Below are 20,386 nucleotides of genomic sequence, written 5' to 3'. Positions count from 1 at the left end.
TCTGAAAATAATTTGCATAGAATTACCTGAGCTCTTCTGTTAACTAACCAGCAGATGTGAAAGCAAAAAATTGCCACAAAGTCATTTTTAGAATAAAGCTCCAGCCTCTCCCTAACTTTGGCGTCTTTTTGCCCAGCCTCACCGTCTTCCTAACTTCTTCCCCACTTTCTGTGTTTCTGCCAAGCTGGGATCGGCTGTGGGGTTTAGTCTTCTCAGCGCTGAGGGCTGTCATCCTTGTTCCACTCAGCACCCCAGGCAAGGTCGCACTTTGAAGCTTTTATGGGACTCAGTCCTATCTCTGTGATCTCATTCAGCTGTCTTTATCTTAAGTTCTGAAATCTCTTCATTCTCCTCATTCCCTCAATTCTTGTAATTTGGGCCCTTTACCTAATTTGGGGTCCACCTTTGTTTGCAGGGTCTGCTGGCGGCCCCTCTCCGCCCTTACAGCCCCGAACCCAGCTGGCTCCTGCTCTTACCTGAGCCCCTTCCGTTCTCTCTTTCTTTGCCTTTTGAAACCCGACTCAACTTTTAAGGTTGAGTGGTCGCTTTGCTGCCATCCTTCTGCAGCTCCTTACTTGCGTCCCCCACCCTCAGCCCCAGTACTTTTGCATATTTATCTCATGTTGTAAAGTCCGTTCTTTTAGGCCTTCTGAGGTTGGTTATAAGCGCCGCAAGGGCAAGTTCTGCGTTTCATTCATCTTTGTATATTCATTGCCTGATTCTTACTAGTCATTAATTACGTGCTTTCTTTGCCGCTCTCTCAGCTTGAATAATCCACCATTTGTGTTCTCTTTCGTGGTTTGGTGGTGGAATATTCCTACAGAAAGTTCCCACTGACCTCTGGGTTCCTTTTGTTTCTCTAATTCCTCTCCTTAGGCAATTTTCTCTGTGCCCGAGGGCTGTATGTAAGCAGGTACATGAAACCCTACTCAGTTATTCAAGCCAGAAAGCCATCTTCCCCATGTTGAAATCCTTGCCATGTTTGCTCTCAAGTGACTCTTGAAATCATTTCCTTTCTCTCATCACCAGTGTCCTCTCTTGTCTAGGGACAGCCCCGCCTTCCAGTCTCACCTGGCCTCACCTTTGCCTTTTACTCTCTTCCAGCCTCTCCTGCCGTGGCACTGCAGTCAGCTGGGCTTTCCAGCGTGTAAATCTTCCCCCTGCCCCTTTACTTAAAACACTCTATGACTTTGCATTGCGCTTAGATAAATTAAAGCACAAATCCCTAATGTGGCACCTTTGCACCATCCGATAGAGGAATGTCCTTCTAATCTTTTGAAGATACAAGTACAATTTTAACACTTTGATGAACAAATGTTCTGGAAGAGGACACCCGTTTAGACTCTGTGGTGTGAATTGGACACCCAGTGGACTACAGGCCGAGCCCACGTTGCACATAACCTGCTTCCAGAGCCTCTGCAACCACAGATGGGGCGGGAGGGGTCCCTGCCTTCCTTCTCCTCTGGCTAGCAGAGGAGCCCCCATGGCAGGAAAGGTGGCACGAGGCAGAAACACAGACTTTCATCCCAGTGTTGAAGGTGAGAAGCATGGTTGAAAGTGCGTGTGGGAGGAATACTTTAATTTGTACAGTTATCACATATTGTACTGTATATTTTCTACCTTTGGTGCCGTATGTAGATTTTACTTCTTTTTCAGATTTATCTTTTTCAGTCATTTATGCCTGTAGCAACTGATTTAATGATGAAAAACTTAGAATATGTGTCTACATTTGTTTTCACTCCACAAGTGTGGATCTCACAGCTCGTTACTGTATATACTTAACTCCTATAATGGGTCACATTTCTGTAGGATGACTGCAGTTTAGGAGTGGAGTATCTTTGTAAATACAAATGTCTTTTAAAAGTTGTATTAAGGGCCTCCCTGGTGGCGCAGTGGTTGAGAGTCCGCCTGCCGATGCAGGGGATACGGGTTCGTGCCCCAGTCTGGGAGGATCCCATATGCCGCGGAGCGGCTGGGCCCGTGAGCCATGGCCGCTGGGCCTGCGCATCCGGAGCCTGTGCTCCGCAACGGGGGAGGCCACAACAGTGAGAGGCCCGCATACCGCAAAAAAAAAAAAAAAAAAAAAAAAAAAAAAAAAAAAAAAAAAAAAAAAAAAAGTTGTATTAAATAAAAATTTATACTTGGAATGAAATGTTTTTAAGGACTTCACCATGCAGAACAAATGAGGACCCTTCTTGCAAATATCAACAGTGTAATGATGTGTCATTTCTTTTGTTGATTGTTAGTTTGCTGGGGATTAAAACACAAGTGGTCATATTCAGGCTGGTTAGATTAGTGATTTTAATATGAAACCATTGCTTTTAGAATAATCATGGGCCAGACTGGGAAGAAATCTGAGAAGGGACCAGTGTGTTGGCGGAAGCGTGTAAAGTCAGAGTACATGCGCCTGCGGCAGCTCAAGAGGTTCAGGCGAGCTGACGAAGTCAAGGTATCCTCCGTCTTCTGTGAAAATGCGGGTACAGTTAAGGATGGTTTATCCCCTAAAGATAAGTTTTAATTTGAAAGGGTAAATGGTCTTATTTACTGTAAGATAAATGAAAACTTGGAAGTTAAGGTCCTTGGTCTGTCTTAATTAACATAAAAATCGTACCATGCACATTAGTGAAGTGAAAAGATTTTAATCTAATGGTTATTCAGTCTACTTGGAAATCACCATCTTTTCAGTGTAGCTTTGTACTGCATGTGGAGACCCAGGACCCAAATACAAAGGAATGTGTTTCATGGTACTGTGTTCCTAAAGTCATTGTGATTTAAAAAAAATATAGATATATACAGAGTTAACAAAGAAAGGATGGAAATAATTTCCTATTCCCCTTCTACTCTCAGTAAAATAATAGATGTGGTGTTTTTGTATTATTTGAACGTGGGAAACCACAGTTTAGTGTAAAATCCATGTGCTTTTGAAGGAAGGTCCCTGATACTTTTGAGGAATCACTCAATTTTAACCTTCATTAGAGATGTTACAAATTTTCTAACAATGAACAATTTCTTTTCTCCTCTCCTTCGTTTTTTTAAAGAGTATGTTTAGTTCCAATCGTCAGAAAATTTTGGAAAGAACAGAAATCTTAAACCAAGAATGGAAACAGCGAAGGATCCAGCCTGTGCACATCCTGACTTCTGTGAGCTCATTGCGCGGGACCAGGGAGGTTGGTGAACTCACGCACTGTATGAATTATCAGTGCATTTTGGTTTTTGCTTTTGGAATGTTGGTTGGTTATCGAGAGGAGGCCGTTGACCTCGGATGTCCCTTGTTTTATTGTTATTTCTCTTTAATGTGCAACTGATTCCTAGATGTTTTTAAGGCTGTTCATTAAAAAAGAACTTTAACTACTCCCGAATGTCCTCATCAGATCACAAGTTAGAGCAAGGCTTTCTGATGCACAGCTGTCTTTTTTCCTCCCCCTTCATATGAATTAGCCGTGCTGTAAGAAATGGTTCTTTTTCATCCATACTCATGGAGTAAACAAGCTTCTTATAGATTTTGTCCAAATTCTAAGGCTCTCTCTATAAGAATTTTTAAATTTGGGGTTGAGAGGTCAGAATTTCCTTTTTTAATAGATTTTTTTTGAACGAACGAGGTAGAAAATTACTGTTTTCAAAGGAAGGCAATAAATCTATGGTAGATTTTATAATGAGATAACACATTAAAACATAGTGGCAGCAAGATGAAAAGAAAATGGCAGAAACTTACACAGTATAGAACCAATCAGTAGGATTCTGGTTAAAGCGTTTCTGTTTAAGTACCTGTTTTATGCAGGAAGACATGGCATATGATATGGAATGCTATTTGAATGGGCATGGACGCAAAAAGAGGGAAGAAAGTGATCTGAAATTTAGATTATACTGTGTAGTAGATGATTGTTGACCTGGGTGTCTAAACATGGAAGGCATCTAAACAGTGGAATTTGTTCTAAAATAATGTTTTCAATGAGCAGTCATTTTTTATATGATATTGTAATAATCAAGCACTAGTTTGCTGTCTTATGAGACCTGCTGAGATTGTGTGATACACTGGCTTCAGAGACTGGTCAGTGCTTTTATGGTAGCTCAGTCTGTGCTACAGACACGGTCTTAGTGGTGATTTCAGTGATGGTGTTGTGGTCTTGATGGTGACACATATGGCTTGGGATTACTCTTAGTTATTTATGCATTTTGTCAGTTGACAGCTCTTTAAGCTCTGACTTGCAGTTGTATAAATATGTATTATGTGTTATTAACACCTTCTAGTCATCGGCAACAGGTCAGGACCTACACATTAGAGGTAAATGACTAATTAATATACTAAGGGTGAAAGGGATTCTTTTCTATGCCAGTCAGAATGTTCTCAAAAGGGATCAGGATGGAGCCTCTAATTCTTTTGAAAGTGACCTTTTGGAAATTTTGAAGTGAAGGAAAAAGAAACCTCGTTTTTTTCTCTCCAGAGGGATACATTTTAGAAATTTGGAGAAATAAAGTAGGAACACATGGAATACTTAATTTTGCCACCCATTACAAATGTCAAAATGCTGTTGAAAGCCCAGCCTACATTTATAATAAAAGTTAACATCAATAATGATTTCTGGCACTGCACTAGGTACTACTGTACCTCATTTTGTCTTCGTGATGGTTGTATCACCACTTTTTTATTCCCAGGTGAGGAAACTGAGCCTTAGAAGAACTAAAGTCAGTTTCCTTGCTCTAATGATCTGATGTGGGCCTGGAAGAGTACACTTAGCTCAGACACATTAAGAAATTATTAAAGTTCATTATTTATGTACAGTCGGAATTGCTCGTGATACAATTTTTGGTGTTAAATTTAAGAGTACAGTTGATTCAAATGAGTATTTACTAATTGAATTTTGCTTTTAATTTTGTCAAGTGGAGCTAAAAGTCACTGAGTGTAAAGATACCTAACTTTTTATTGAGTTCATGAGAGAAATTGTAAGAAGAAATTAGCATTTTAATGAAACAAGTGTTTTTCTAAACTTAGGACCCCATGCAGGTTGAGAAAAAACATTTTCACAAAACAGGAGGGGAAAAGGAGGAAAGTAACCCCTAGCCTCAGGAATTCAGGTTTTGTTGCATGGAACTCGGGTCAAAGCACGTTTGTTTCTGAGCCGCTCTTAATTACTGAGTCTGCTTGAAGTGATTCGACTTCTACTCCTCCGAGCCCCTGGCCCCTTTTAAACCATCATCACTGACTTTTGGAAGCTGATAAGCTTTTTGGTGTTATCACAATAGATAATAGAATTTTAGGGCTGGAAAGGACTTTAATGATCTCTGTCTAGTCTCCTTACTTTTCAGATGAGACTATATCCCTGTTACTTTTTCTTCAGTTTGAGCATTTCCAGCAATATATCAGTTTCTTTTACATGCTTTAAAAGTTGGAGTCAGCTAGGTCAGAAGCAGGAGGATAAATAAGTTAGCCTGTTTTGCAACGACTTTCCTAGTAATAGGCTTGCAGGCTTGGCAGAATTGGGGACTGCACCGTTGACCCAAACACCTAGCAAGTCCATGGCTTTCAACATCTGGAAGTGCTGTTGTAACATTGTTTTAATTAAGTCCTTATTTTTATAAGCTGATCCTTTATAAGTGCTGTCTTCAGTTTAAAGCCTTTGAGCATGACGACGATTCAATGACAATTTTCAGTCATTCACTCAAGTCTTCTACTTTATTCCCTTCTGTACTTGTAGAAGGGGATAAGCTCAGTTTTAAAAGGGCCAATTTCATCTAGGTTATTTTAGTAAAGAAAGTCTGACAAGTTTACTTTCTGATCTAATGAAGTGACTGCTGTAGATTCTGACTTGAGATCAAGGAGCCCTGCAGTCGACCTGGAGACCACATCTTTAGCCTGTTGTTTCCTTAATGCATGCTTTTAGGAGACTTGTGGGTACTTATTTTTTGGTGTTGAAGTTACAGAACCTAAGCCATGTTGCCCATAGGATCTCAATACAGAGTATGTGTCTATTTTCTCTTTTTAAAAATACTTCTGACTTCTTGAAGACAGTGACTGTAATATATGTTACATATATTTCCTTTGCTCTTCAGTTTATCTTTTTAAGGAGCATTCAGCTTAAAAATGTCATGAAATGATACATACAGGCCAAGGGATGTACGCTGTATTGCCATAATATGTGGCTGTTTGTCAGAAAATTATTTCTAGGTGACATTCATTACTTTGTCTCATCAGTCAGTAAAGAACTTTATCTTCTGTAAGTCTGCACATTGGTAATCATGTTCTTTAATGTGTCTGTTTTTCCAGTTCTGATGAAGAAGCTGGTTTAGGAGTTACTCTTGTAGTTCTTACTAGTGCATTTCTTTTTGTACATTTTCCATTTCTTGCTGAAAACAACAAGGCACTTTCCCCTTTCATTGATTTCTTCATATCAAGATTTTTATTACTTGTATGTATTATGACTCTGAAAGGGAGCCTTGCTCAAATGATGTCTGTCTTCTGGGCAAGTGGTATGATTGGTTTAATAATTTAAAAATATCCTGCCAATATGCATTTTTAGATTCCCAGGAGAATGTAATGTTCTTGTAAGAATTCTGTGTCTTGTTTACTAATGAAAAGAGTAAGAAAAGTGGGGCTTCTTCAGAATGTTTAGCATACAACAAGCAGCATCAGAAGGACCTCCTAGTCCTCATATTCATGAAGAATTAAGTCTTTTGGACTTTTCAGTACATACAGGTTTGCTCTTCCTATTGATATCTTAAAATTTTAAGTTCATCACCTATCATTTGATGTTTGCAAATGAATTTTTTTCGTGGGGGGAGGCTTCTTTCATGACGCAGAATGTGTAAGTTCTTTCGTAAGTTTGCAATTTGGGCTTATTTTTGTTGAAGGAGAAGAAAAACATTGTCTTGTTTACCTGTAAACACTTGATTGCATTATTTATTGACGTGGTAATGCACTTTCCTCAGTTAATTGTAAACAGAAATTTAGTTACTATACACAAAGAAAAAATAACATGCCGGTGTACCCAATGTGTAGTGCTCTTTACTTAAATATACTCCCAACTTTCAACACAGTAACATGCTTTCTTTCCTTTGTGAATTTCAGGACTATAGGACCAATGTGTCCTGCCCAGCATTTGAGCAGATGTGGCAGGGAGCTGGGTCATTTTTCTCATGTCTTAGATATAGATGAGTGGTTCTCCCAAGTGTGTGTCTTTACTCTCAGTCTGAACACATCCATCCTTTTCTTGGTTCCTCAAGAAACTGGTTCCTTAGTTGCTTTCTGCTGCTCTTTGTCCCTCTTAACCATCTGTTGGTTGAATCTTGTGTTAACTCTGCCAGTCCTTCCTGCCCGGGTCACTTTTTCAAATCACGGTAGCCTTTGCTTCCTTTCTGGCTTTCTTTCGGCTGAAATAGATGGAATATTACTTAAATGACCATAAGGAGGTGTTCCTTTGCTTTTGAAAGGAAGCTAATATAAGCATTTTATGCTTTTCCAAAAAGGCCATTTAAAAAAAAGAAAGATCACTTCTGTTGTTTGAGTTTATATGTTATTATCATATATTAAAGATATATCATACACTTATGATGTTTGAATTCATATTTTAAATTTAAGATTATATATCTTAAGTTTAAAAAGTGAACTTTTCAAAAATGTCAAATGTTTATTTTGTACTACTAAATAAACCAGAAGTTGTGTTTAATTTGCTGTTTTTCTCCAAGAACACTGTGTATACAGTTTGTGTTTTAAAATTTATTGTTAAATTGACCATTTCAAAGATCAAGTCTGTCCTCAAAATGCAAAACCAAATTTTGACAGCTGTTTTGAAAACAAACAGAATGAACCAAAACCCAGAGAAATGCTTATCTAGTCTGCAATGTTAAAAATTGTTCATTGCTCTGAAGAAATAAGAAAATTTTATTAGACCTAGAACTACTATCACAATTTAGCTTGATAATTTGGATGGACTTAAATCCACTGCTTAGGATTCTGTTTTATCTTCTCTTACTAGATTTTGTAAAAGAATATTATTTGAGTACCATTTTGAGAGGGTTGGGCAGATTTCATGAGCTACCTTGGCAACTGATGAGGCACTTTTAATACTAGCTACTGTGAATATCTGTTGGGTTAATGAAACTTTTGTTTTTTATCTTTTTCTTCAATTAAAAGGTCATTGTAAAATATTAACTGTAAAAATTCAAATAAAACAGAAATGTATGAAACAGGAGCAAAAGGCCCTGTCGTCCAAGCCCTGTGACTTTTATTCTCTCAGATTTCTTTTTCTATAACATGTTAATTATAATGATAATATATTTTTTATTTTAAAAAGTTATTCCCAGATAAAACATGCCGGCCTTTTGGGGCCATCGCTTTACATCTGTCCAGGTCTTCAGTATCTTCAGCAATGCACAGTGCTTGGTCCTGTGGATTTACCATAATTAATTGCCCTATTCATAATTGATGAACATTTAGGTTTTTAGTTTTTCCTTTTGCAGTTAGCATTTCAGTGAATATCCTTCATACACATCTTTGCATCTTTTGAGTAGTTTTGTAGGAAAAGTTTCTAGAAACAGTATTACTAGGTCAAGAGAATATGCATATTTAAATTTTTAATAGCTATTACCAGATTGCCCCCAAAAGGTTTACATTTACACTCTCACCAACTGTTTATAGTGGTGTCTGTTTATCTGTATTCCCAACATAAAATGTTAATCTTTGTCAGGGTGACAGGTAAAACCTTATTGTAATTTGCTCTCCTTTCGTTAATCAGTGAAGTTAATTTTAAGTACCTATTGTTTGTTTATATTTCTTTTATGAGTTGGCTGTTATGGTCTTGGGTCTTTTAAAATTGGGTTGGACTTCTTATGATTTTTAAGGACTTTTTGTATATTATAAATACTAGTTTTTAATCATCTGTTCTGCAGATTCCCCCCCCCCCATTTTCATGTTATTTCTGGTATGTTTTGGTTATACAGAAGTTTTAAATGTTTATGTAGTCAAATTAGAATTTCTTCTTTTGATTTCTGTGTTTCTTTAAGGCTTACAAAGCCTTTCTCCACTTCAAGATTATAAATTATCCATCTTTCCTTCTAGTTTTCAGTTTTATATTTGAACATCATTTAACCTATTCGGAATTTCCTTTGGTGTAAAGAGTGAGTGGGGAATTTTGTTTTCAAGTTTTTTTTCTATTTGGCTTTGTTGTTTCAGCCCGATTCACTAAATGATCAATCCGTGAGCAATTGGGGAGCGGTTATAAATCTGTTTTGCAAAGATCAGCAGAATTGGCCTGTCTGATTGGTGGTCACGGAGCAGGTTTAGCACCTGAGCAAGGGCTTTGCACTTCTGAGACTACGGTCCGGTGGCTGTCCTGCCTTTTTACCTTAGCCAATGGCTCTGCTGCTCTGTGGCGTTCAGCCCCACGTCCACTCACAGGAGCGAGGCTTCACGACGGCTGTGCTGCCACAGCTGATGGAAACCATGACTTTATTCTTTGTTCTGTTTCTTAGTTTTTGTTTACTTTTTTTTCAATGATAGAAATGGTCTTATTTGCCACTCGCAGGACTGTTACTGAATTAGGTTCTTGAGTTTGCATGTCATGGACAAACGTGGCTCTGGTTACGTGCTTTACATGATGTGTTGGGTGTTTTTGTAGTTTTACCAACTTATGTCCTGTGACTATTGTTCTGTTTCTGATCTCCGGTATTTTAGCAAAACTGCAGATTATGAGGAGATGATTTACCCTAACAGCCCCCTTCAGACCCAGACTGCACTGGGTTTTTAATAGTTACTATATTAACTAGGTTTATAGATTTATGACCTCTTTACTCGGGCTCGGGCTTCTGAAGCTAGGATGCAGGGAAGAGCTTTAAGGGTCCAAACTTCCTGAAATTGTACTTCACATGTTACCTGTTCTTTGTGAAATGCTGTATATGCCCCCCCGCCCCGCCCTGGAAGAAGTGCCAGACTGATGCTTATAGGGTGGCATCTTCCTGTTGTTCTTAAGTGAGCTCAGGGCAGGAGCCTCGTGTTGCTGGTGGAGGTTCCCCCCAGTCTGGACAGCTCTGCAACATACATATCCAGCAGCAGAAATGAAAATAATTTACAGTCTGGCGTGAACCACTCTTGTATTCCTTAGCTCCAGCGCCCTTGATTAGCTGCTTTAATTAAATGTGCCTGTGTCACAATCTGATGAGGATGTTTCATTTCTGACCCTCTCCTGTAACCACCCTTCTCCTAATCATCCTTGTAAACCTTGTTAGGAACTCACTTCCACTATGAGCTTTTCTTGACCCAGACCTGATACTTACCTCATTCCAGTTTTTTCTTTAGTACTTACTTCACATAAAAGCAGTCTGCAATTAAGTTATGTACGCTGTCATTTTCACCGGAACGCCTAGCTAGTTTAAAACTTGGTGTGTCATCTTTTCTCTACTCAAGTCTTGAAGAATATGGGTAGTTTCAGAAATCATCCTCAGCTTTTCCCTAGAGTTGGGTGGCAGCTGATGCTTTCTTTCATACACCTTAGATGTGAGACAGTTCCTTATTGTTTTTACTCGGAAAAGCTAAAGGATATTAGACAACATCACCAGTTCATTGTGTCTCTGGCTTGAATTAAATGGACCAACCAGGATCCAAGAATATTTTTAACTTGGCTAACTGAGTGTATTTTCCCCCCTACTATATGGAAGTCGGACTTAACCCTTCTAATGTTAAAGATTGTTGAGAGACTGGATGGCTATGACTGTTGCCCTTTGGGATGTCCCACTGTAAGATGGGGAGTCATACCTACCTCCTAGGGTAGTGGTGAATTTTAAAGAAGTTAACTTTGGTAAAGTCTCTAGCACAGTGCTTGGCACATAGTAGGGTGTGTTAATTTCTTTCCCTTCCCTGCAGGCCATTCACCTGCTCTTCCCTCTACGATTTTCCATAACACAGTTTTTACTTGGAACCAGCCTTCTGCCAAGAGTCTCAGTTGGGTTGTGTACTCCTACAACTACTATTTTTGGCTTGACTTCCCTCTCCAGCTCCCAGTGGTCCAGCCACACAGTCGCCTATTGTACCAGCTGGTTGATGTAAGTCTATCCATCCTCAGAGGAACCTGGTTACTTACCAGTAAGCTGTGTTTCTCTGAAAATGTAGCATCCTTGGTAACTAATATAGTTGTTTTCTTTCTTTACCATCAATGATGGATTACCTACAGCAGCTTCCTTGTGTGATCCTCAAGTTGGAACTAGAATTAGAGAATTTAATTTGTTGATATTGGTCTCCTACTGAGTTCCTGAGTCCAAGACATATGACTCTGATCAGGTAAAATGCTGTGGAGACCCATGAGGTCAAAATCCTATTCAGTGCTCTGAGTGATATGAGACAATAATATAAAGTGTCAAGGATGATACATTTTCAAAGAAAAAAAGTTACTGGTAAGTAACTGGGATTTTTGAGTAATTTTCCTGTAAGTCAATAAATAAGAATTCCCAAACTTGTTTTACCAACAAATGCTTTTGCATTTGAATATTATTTCATAAATGAAAGGGATATGGTTATTAGTTAAGGTTAATAGTTAAAGAATGGGGTAGGTTTCTAGAGATACTACATAGATAATGAGGTGGGTATAGACCTTCAGTTTGCTAAATAGGTGTTCTCTTAGCTTTAAAAAGAAATTGAAGTCGAAGTCTCCATTAGGGAAACATCAGCAAACGCAGTCGGTTCATTCCAGAAACATTTTTTGAGTGCCTACTCTTTTTTGAGACACTGTGCTGAGTATTGTTGCGAGACAGAGGTACAACCACACTCTGCCACAGCCGCTTTGAGAGCTTATTTCCAGCCCCTTGGTGACACGTTTATGACTCAGAATTGAGGTGATGGGTCATGGGGGTGTGGCAGGTGTGGGGCTGGAGATGGGACTTAGCGCTGCAGCCTTTGCTGTCTTATTTTCTGTGCTTCTCTAAGTTCTTTCTGTTAACGGAAGAGTCAGCCGACCTCGTTCAGTGGACTCAGAGCATCTTCTCTGTCACTAGAGCGAACAGGTGGAGCGGAGCCAGCGTCCCTCCTGTCTGGTCGTTGAACAGGGTGTCCAGCAGTCCTCCCGTACGCGGGACCTTGGAGGTAGATACTAGAGCAGGTGAATAAGTCAGAGTTGGAGAAGCAGCCGCTCCCCCTCGTCCCCCAGGCTTTAAAGGGGGCCAGTCTTCAGAATTAAAATCGCAGAATTAATTTACTTCCACCATGTGTAAAACAAAAATCAAAACCCCCAATTTAATTGTTTTGCAAGAAATGAAATTATTTTGTACTTAAAATCACTGGGTAGTGTATAGCACTTTATTCCGTAGTTATAACCACGCCTTGCCCCAGAGTGACCTGGTTAAGTAACTTAAGAAGAAGGAATGAAGACGTGGTAGGAATAGGACAAGAGGCAGATGCTGGGGGAGGAGATGCCCTGTGACACTGTTGGGTGTCTCTCTTGCACAGCACCCACTGCACGGGCATCTCAGGGTGAGAACTAGAGCATGGGCATGGAGCTTGTGGGTGTTGGAATCAGACTTAGGCTTCCATCCTGGCTTGGTAATTCACTCCCTTTCTGACTAGGCAAGTTATTTAACCTCTCTGAACCTCAGTCTCCTCCTCATTTTGTGAAATCGTGATGCCAAAGGCTAAGAGGAGAAGTGGTTAAGAAAATGTATAGAAAGCACTTAGCACAGTGCCTGCAACATAGTACGTGCTCAATAAATGTTAACTGCTGTTATTATTGGACGGATGGATGAGGAATTGCATCAGAGGCCAAAGAAGGAAACAGGGAAAGATTGCGGGTTCTGGAGTTTTAGTAAACTGTTCACACCTTCTTATTTACTTGAGCTATGAGCTTTCTAGTATTATCTTTAATCTTTGCCCTTTTGGAAAGCAAATTAATGGATTAATCACTGTCACAGTTCTTCCTAACTACTCTATCTTTAAACCTTCACTTCCACTGAGGAAGGAACTATTTTTGTGCTGCGGTGACTGTGACTGTTGGAAGAGTATCCCCCTGGCCTGAGGAAGTGCTGAGGACCAGGTGGGCCTGGATGCCAGACTTCCACTCTGATTTCACCAAATCTAGACCTGCGATTTTTAAGTCCTCTTAAATAAAAATGAAACATTTAATAATTACGTGTGTTGTATAGACATGACTTTTTTGGTTTCATTTTACTACCTCAATTCTACTTCTTTTTGCTCTATTTTCATGGATTATATGTCCAGGGTATTTTTGAGAAGGCTCTGGAGACCTGATAATTGGGTAATGGTACTCTTTTAAGAAAAGCTGGATTCCTAAACAGGATGGAAAGTGCTGTGGTATTTGGGCACAGATCTTTACCGTATTTCATCAAGTCAAAGATGCAAACTTTTTAACATTCTAACATCTGAAACTGGCATGAATCTTAGAATCACTATGATAAGAAAGCATTGTGTTATAGTTTAATTGGCAACATTATTTTCTTAATGATACAGAAGATAATGGTGTGCTTTGAAATTGATGTCATCGTAGATTGGATGAAATATGGTATTTCAGGGAAATATATTTACTTAACCGGTATTAGAAATGTATAGAAATGTGGTATCGTGACAATATGTGTAGTGGGTAAGAGCAGGGGCTCCAGAGTCAGACTTTCTGGGTTTAAATTCTAGCCCTAACAGTGTATGACTTTGGGCCAGTTACGTATCCTTTCTCTATCTTAGTTTTCTCACCTGTAAAATGAGCGCTAAGAATAGTCCCCATCATACAGCGCTGTTATGAGGACTAAATATAAGACATGTGTTTAAAATAGTGCCTAGCACATAGAAAGTGCTTAATAACATTAGCTATTATTGTTAATAATTTAGAGATTACACTTCTGCAGAATTGATTTGAATCCATTTCGTTGTGATTGAAATTCAGGTCTATTACCTTTAATATTTGTGTATCATCTGATAATATCAGCAAATGACACTTGGGTTTTTAAAAAGGGGAGGTAAAGGTAAGAAAGGTTAACCTAACAAGTTTCTATATTCTTATTAAGTAAGATTTCAGTGGCATATTTGGTATATATATATGTATATATATATATATATATTATTATTATTCCATGTGGATGAGATGTAAATGAAATTAAGCAGTGAGGTAGAAAATTTATAGTGAAAGCAAGGAGCAGTTAATCTCAGGCCAACCTAATATAATATTTGATTCTTATTGATACTGGTAAGTATGGAAAGGGTTGGAAGGTTTTGAAAATTTGCAAAATCTGAAGCTTTTTCTATCACTAAGTAAAAGAGAAGAGAGAATCCTTTTTGGTTTTTATGAACTTACCGTCTCAGTAAAGAAATTTCTTTTTCAAAATGCTGTAAGTAGGCAGCATCTCTTTATATAATATGATGCCTACAGCTTCAGGTTGTCCTTTTATTCTTACGAGTCAGTTTTATTTTTTCTGTTCTAGTGTTCGGTGACCAGTGACTTGGATTTTCCAACACAAGTCATCCCGTTAAAGACCCTGAATGCAGTTGCTTCAGTACCCATAATGTATTCTTGGTCTCCTCTACAGCAGAATTTCATGGTATGTAAATAATGTCTTCTTATTTGGTAATCACTTCTTTTAAATAAAAAAGCATAGATAATTTTCTTGTCAAGGTGAGTGAAGATAGTATAAGTAAAAATAGCTATCGAAATGGGAGTACTTAGAGTAATTTTTTAAACCAATTAATATATGTATTTTTAAGCCTTTTCAGTGTTGATGTTGCTCTTTTCTTAGTCCTTTCTAGTTAAAATATTCTCCAAAGGAAAAGTATCAAGCAAAAGCCATACCTGGGATTTAAAATATATTTAAAAGATGAAGCTTATAGTTCTTATCCTTGAAGATGTTAGTCAGTATCCTGTAATCTCAGTCTGACTTTGAGGTTTTGTTAATTGAGAACGTATTATTTAAAACAATTTTAGGCAGCATGTTATTAAATAATAATGTACACTATGAAATATTCTCAGGGCAAGGTTAAGCGTTTTTCCACAGATAACACTGGCACAATAGCTTTTGTAATGAAATGCTAGTATTTAATTCTTTATAGAAGTAGGGTGAAGGAGGATGGAACAAAGGAGAAATCTGAGTATGCATTCTTGACTTGTGTTGTTAAATTAAAAATACATAGTTTTATTACTTAGTTGGTATATAAAATAATAGGGCTATTACAGTGTTGATGGAAGTCCTTGGTGAGCCTGCTTTAGAGAATTACCTGCTAGATTTTTAAATAAATAGATGTTTCTAATGTCTTCAGTAACTTTGCTCTTAAAAATTTTGCAGTGGAGGCTTAAAGGCAAACTTCAGATTCTCTTTTTGCCATTGTGTATTTTTGTGAGTTTAAGGCTTTATTCAGAAACATTTTGTTTGAGAATCATGTTGCAGGAGCTTCTGGGAGGGTTCATATTTTCACAGACTGTAATTCTGAAAGCATATAGTGTTTAAAGTTGTCAATAAATTTTACTTCTTTTTTTTAAACCATTTTAAAAATTTGAAGTATAGTCAATTTATAACTGTTGTGTTAGTTTCAGGCGTACAGCAAAGTGATTGTTTCAGATTCTTTTCCATTATAGGTTATTACAAGATATTGACTATAGTTCCTTGTGCTATACAGTAGGTCCTTGTTGTTTATTTTATATATAGTAATGTGTATATGTTAACCCCAAACTCCTAATTTATCTCCCCCTCCAAAGGTGTCAGTAAATATTATGAATCATCCATGGGTTTTGCTGGTGACGAAAGCTAGGTCAGGCAAGCTGTCTTTATTATGGCTAGGATATATTTTGAGGTGCAAAGGTTATATGGCTATAATTGGGAAGACAAAATAGCCAATTGTCATTTAATTTTAGCTTGTGTCCAAAATAATTAACTCTCCCAGTTTAAATGGGATTAGTGCAGGTGAGGTGTGATGGCAGCTAGACTCATTAGTTGTATATAAGCTTGACCCTGAACAGAGCAATAAATACATTAACATCTAAATTTTCATTTTATACCCCATATGCACTTTTTCTCCCAGTTTCCCTTTTCCTTGTTTGTCTAAGGTACCATTATCTTTAAGAACTCTGCAGTTATCCTAAATTTGTTATGCAGGAATAATTTGAAAAATTTCCCTTTTCTTCCTGTTTCCTGCCTGCTCCTACGTGACAGTCCCGTGTGTGTGTCACGGCCTTTTGCCGGCATATTCCTCCCCGTCGATCATGGGCCAGCCTAAGGCACTGCACACTTGACATAGTTGCCATGTCCTCCCGTCAGTCTTAGCCAGTCCATTCTGTTTATCAGAATTATCTTTCTGAAATTCTATTTTTAACCAATACCTTGTTCAAAGGCCTCTTAAGACTTAGACCTATCCTTGTTTTAGTCTCCATATTTAGATATGGACTTCAGAAACTTCATGTCTTTTTTTTTTTTTTTTTTGCGGTACGCGGGCCTCTCACTGTTGTGGCCTCTCCTGTTGCGGAGCACAGGCTCCGGACACACAGGCTCAGCGGCCATGGCTCATGGGCCCAGCGGCTTCACGGCATGTGGGATCTTCCCGGACCAGGGCACGAACTCGCATCCCCTGCATTGGCAGGCGGACTCTCAACCACTGCGCCACCAGGGAAGCCCAAAACATCCTTCTGTTGTGAATTGGTTTTTTTTTTCATGTCCTTATAATTACTATCTTTTAACTTTTTTATTGAAAATTCTCTTCCCCCATGAATATCAGCTTCCTTTCCCTTGTTTCTTTTTTTTTTAATAGATTTATTTACTTATTTATTTATTTTATTTTTGGCTGCGTTGGGTCTTCATTGCTGCGCGTAGGCTTTCTCTAGTTGCGGTGAGTGGAGGCTACTCTTCTTTGTGGTGCGCTGGCTTCTCATTGCGGTGGCTTCTCTTGTTGTGGAGCACGGGCTGTAGGCGCGTGGGCTTCAGGTGTTGTGGCTCGCGGGCTCTAGAGCGCAGGCTTGAAGTTGTGGCACACGGGCTTAGTTGCTCCGCGGCATGTGGGATCTTCCCGGACCAGGGCTTGAACCCATGTCCCCTGCACTGCAGGTGGATTCTTAACGACTGCACCACAAGGGAAGCCCTCCCTTGTTTCTTAACTACTCTGTTCTCTCTGAACTTTTCTTTGATTGGCTCTTTGCTGCTATGTTAGCACCCTCTTTCTTCCCTGTTGTCTTCCAATATAATATATGAGTTGATAAGGTGATATAAACTCATCTGTCATCTTTATTAGTACTATCAATTTTGATATGCATCTTGTTCATCTTAGTAGTGAACTATGTTGTCATGTAGAGTAACAATTCTCTTTTATGAATAAGAGTAAATCCTTTTGGCATAAACTTTAATGAACCATCGATATTTTATATGCCTACAATTTTATTATGTTGAATGTCTCTTAATAATTAGATCATCAAGTGAAGTTTGGAAATCCTTACTTACATTAGTTTTTATTTCCTTTTCCTTTTTTGGGGGTATGGTTATTTATGGGTTCTTTTTTTGTGGAATATCCTTTTTTTAATAAATTTACTTATTTTGTCTTTGCATTGGGTCTTCATCGCTGCACACGGGCTTTCTCTAGTTGAGGCGAGCGGGGGCTACTCTTCGCTGCAGTTCATGGGCTTCTCTTCGCAGTGGCTTCTCTTGTTGCGGAGTGTGGGCTCTAGGCGCGCGGGCTTCAGTAGTTGCAGTACGCAGGCTCAGTAGTTGTGGCGCATGGGCTCTAGGGCACAGGCTCAGTAGTTGTGGTGCATGGGCTAAATTGCTCCGCGGCATGTGGGATCTTCCTGGACCAGGGCTCAAACCCGTGGCCCCTGCATTCACAGGCAGATTCTTAACCACTGCACCACCAGGGAAGCCCTCGCTGGTTTTGATAAACCATATTTTATCGATCCTAAGAAAACTTTGAAACGTCTGAAATAGGCATGTATTAAAATTGATGATGAGTCGTAATTTGCAGCATTTTTTCTTTTCTTAGAGGTACATAAAATAACGGTAAGTTTTGGGGCTTCCCTGGTGGCACAGTGGTTGAGAGTCTGCCTGCCGATGCAGGGGACACGGGTTCGTGCCCCAGTCTGGGGAAGATCCCACATGCCGCGGAGCAGCTGGGCCCGTGAGCCATAGCCGCTGAGCCTGTGTGTCCGGAGCCTGTGCTCCGCAACGGGAGAGGCCACAACAGTGAGAGGCCCGCGTACTGCAAAAAAAAATAAAATAAAATAACGGTAAGTTTTAATGATTGATGACATATTAGATTAGGTAATACAGTATTTTTTCTTAAATTATTTCCCTGTAAACAGTTTGTTTTCTCAGATATGCTTACTGATGTGAAGGGTTTTTTACTTCTTTGTGGCTCTTAGAATTGGATGTCTATTATTTTAGATCTGGAGAACTGGGTACAGACGTCTACTTATGAAAAAATATTGTTGTATATCAGTTATATTACATTTACTCTTAAAAAATTTTGATACTTAGGATAAGCCTGCTCTTTAAATATTTTTTACTTTTAGGTGGAAGATGAAACTGTTTTACATAACATTCCTTATATGGGGGATGAAGTTTTAGACCAGGACGGGACTTTCATTGAAGAACTAATAAAAAATTATGATGGAAAAGTACACGGGGATAGAGGTGAGTCATGTGTTTATTCTCTTGGAAAAGTGGCCAGAGAACTGATATTTTATTATTTTTTTAAAACATAGGTATGAAAGAGATTTTTTTTTACATTAAAATTGCTGTACTGGCCTGGGCTCACAAGCCAAAAATTTTCAGTGTTTTCCCTAACTATTTTTATTTTATTTTATTTTATTTAACATATTTATTGGAGTAATTGCTTTACAATGTTGTGTTAGTTTCTGCTGTATAACAAAGTGAATCAGCTATACGTATACATATATCCCCATATCTCCTCCCTCTTGTGTCTCCCTCCCACCCTCCCTATCCCACCCCTCTAGGTGGTCACAAAGCACCGAGCTGATCTCCCTGTGCTATGCGGCTGCTTCCCACTAGCTAGCTATTTTACATTTGGTAGTGCTTATATGTCCATATGTACACTACCACTCTCTCACTTTGTCCCAGCTCACCCTTCCCCCTCCCTGTGTCCTCAAGTCCATTCTCTACTAGGTCTGCATCTTTATTCCCATCTTGCCCCTAAGTTCTTCATGACCATTTTTTTTAGATTCTGTATATATGTCAGCACCCTAACGATTTTTACATTGAAGGATCATGCTTGCCAGTTGAAAATTATGCATAGTTGGTCATAACAAACTGTGATGTCAATAACATGTAAATTAAATAGAATTGTTTGAGTGTATGTAGATTTTAAGACTCTTTAGCAATAAAATCAGTTAGGAATAGGGCTTCTGCTTATGTGACATGGGCTCCAAAAGGCCCTATGTTCAAAAATACCTTCCCCGCTAGGCAACCACAGGACCTGAAATCCTGTCATTAGAATCACAGCTTCGGTGATTTAACAGGAGACCCTGTTAAAGTTCCTGGCAGGAGGGTAACGTGTAACATCCTCATATGTTCTTGTCAGGAGTGGACAGCAAGGTCTGGCAGATGCATTGTTTGGAAGGAGGTGAAGGCCATAGTTAGTCTCTAGAGAATTAGGCTATGGTAGCAGGCACTGGAAACTTGTGAAAATGACAGGTGTTGAGGATAAGTACTACTTCCGACTTTGCCTCAGGCCAGTCCTGAAAATGATCTTTCCTCACCGCATTTTAATAATAGTGCTATGGTACTGATTGATAGGCTCCAGCTGTTTCTTACAAATTACAAAAGCATACGTGAACTTTTGTGTATTTCTGATATTTGACTTGATGAATTTCAGAATGTGGGTTTATAAATGATGAAATTTTTGTGGAGTTGGTGAATGCTCTTGGTCAATACAATGATGATGATGATGATGATGATGGAGATGATCCTGACGAAAGAGAAGAAAAACAGAAAGATCTAGAGGAGAACCGAGAAGGTACGTCTGTCTGTTACATTTGCGTGTAGCCATTACAGCATTTTTCAAAAACAATAGAGTACAGGTAAATCTTCCTTCTTTTTTCTTTTGTTAAATATCATATCAGTGGTAGTATAATCAAAATTAGAATATTATTTATAACATTTCATCCTGCACTTGTCTTTATTTCCCTTGGCTAGCAAAAGAACGTTTTTTGGGGGGTTTCCCTGGGCAGTCATCATAATCATTATATAACATATATATAGCATACTGATCATTGACTATGAACAAGTTGTGTGCTCGTCACTTTATATGCGTATACACATTTAATTCTCATAATGTTCCACGAGGTGGCTTTTATCATCAGATCCACCTCATAGTTGAGGAGATGGGTTTAGTGAGGTGAAGTAACTTAAGATCACAGTATTGGGAGGAAACAGAACCCAGAAAATGCTGTGTTTGGAACCAGCTCTAACTGACCCC

General features: G+C 38.8%; 1 protein-coding gene across 7 annotated transcripts in view; it reads left to right on the top strand.

The window, feature by feature from the left end:
* EZH2 (enhancer of zeste 2 polycomb repressive complex 2 subunit) overlaps positions 1-20,386 on the top strand; it is a 63,070-nt gene that overhangs the window by 22,075 nt on the left and 20,609 nt on the right. For 2 of the 7 annotated variants that reach the window (XM_082631988.1, XM_082631986.1), the window contains 5 exons: positions 2,326-2,449; positions 3,039-3,167; positions 14,404-14,520; positions 18,462-18,582; positions 19,784-19,924. In XM_082631988.1, the coding sequence (XP_082488114.1) occupies positions 2,333-2,449; positions 3,039-3,167; positions 14,404-14,520; positions 18,462-18,582; positions 19,784-19,924 (625 nt within the window). In that variant the 5' untranslated portion in view covers positions 2,326-2,332. Of the gene's footprint in view, positions 1-2,325; positions 2,450-3,038; positions 3,168-10,307; positions 10,372-10,852; positions 11,032-14,403; positions 14,521-18,461; positions 18,583-19,783; positions 19,925-20,386 lie in introns of those variants that run through there. The other 5 variants (XM_082631989.1, XM_082631985.1, XM_082631991.1 and 2 more) reach the window with 4 other exon arrangements.

Source organism: Mesoplodon mirus (assembly GCF_964341445.2).
Source record: "Mesoplodon mirus genome assembly, chromosome: 9".
NCBI classification, from domain to species: Eukaryota; Metazoa; Chordata; class Mammalia; order Artiodactyla; family Ziphiidae; genus Mesoplodon; species Mesoplodon mirus.
This window is presented reverse-complemented; position numbering and strand designations above follow the sequence as displayed.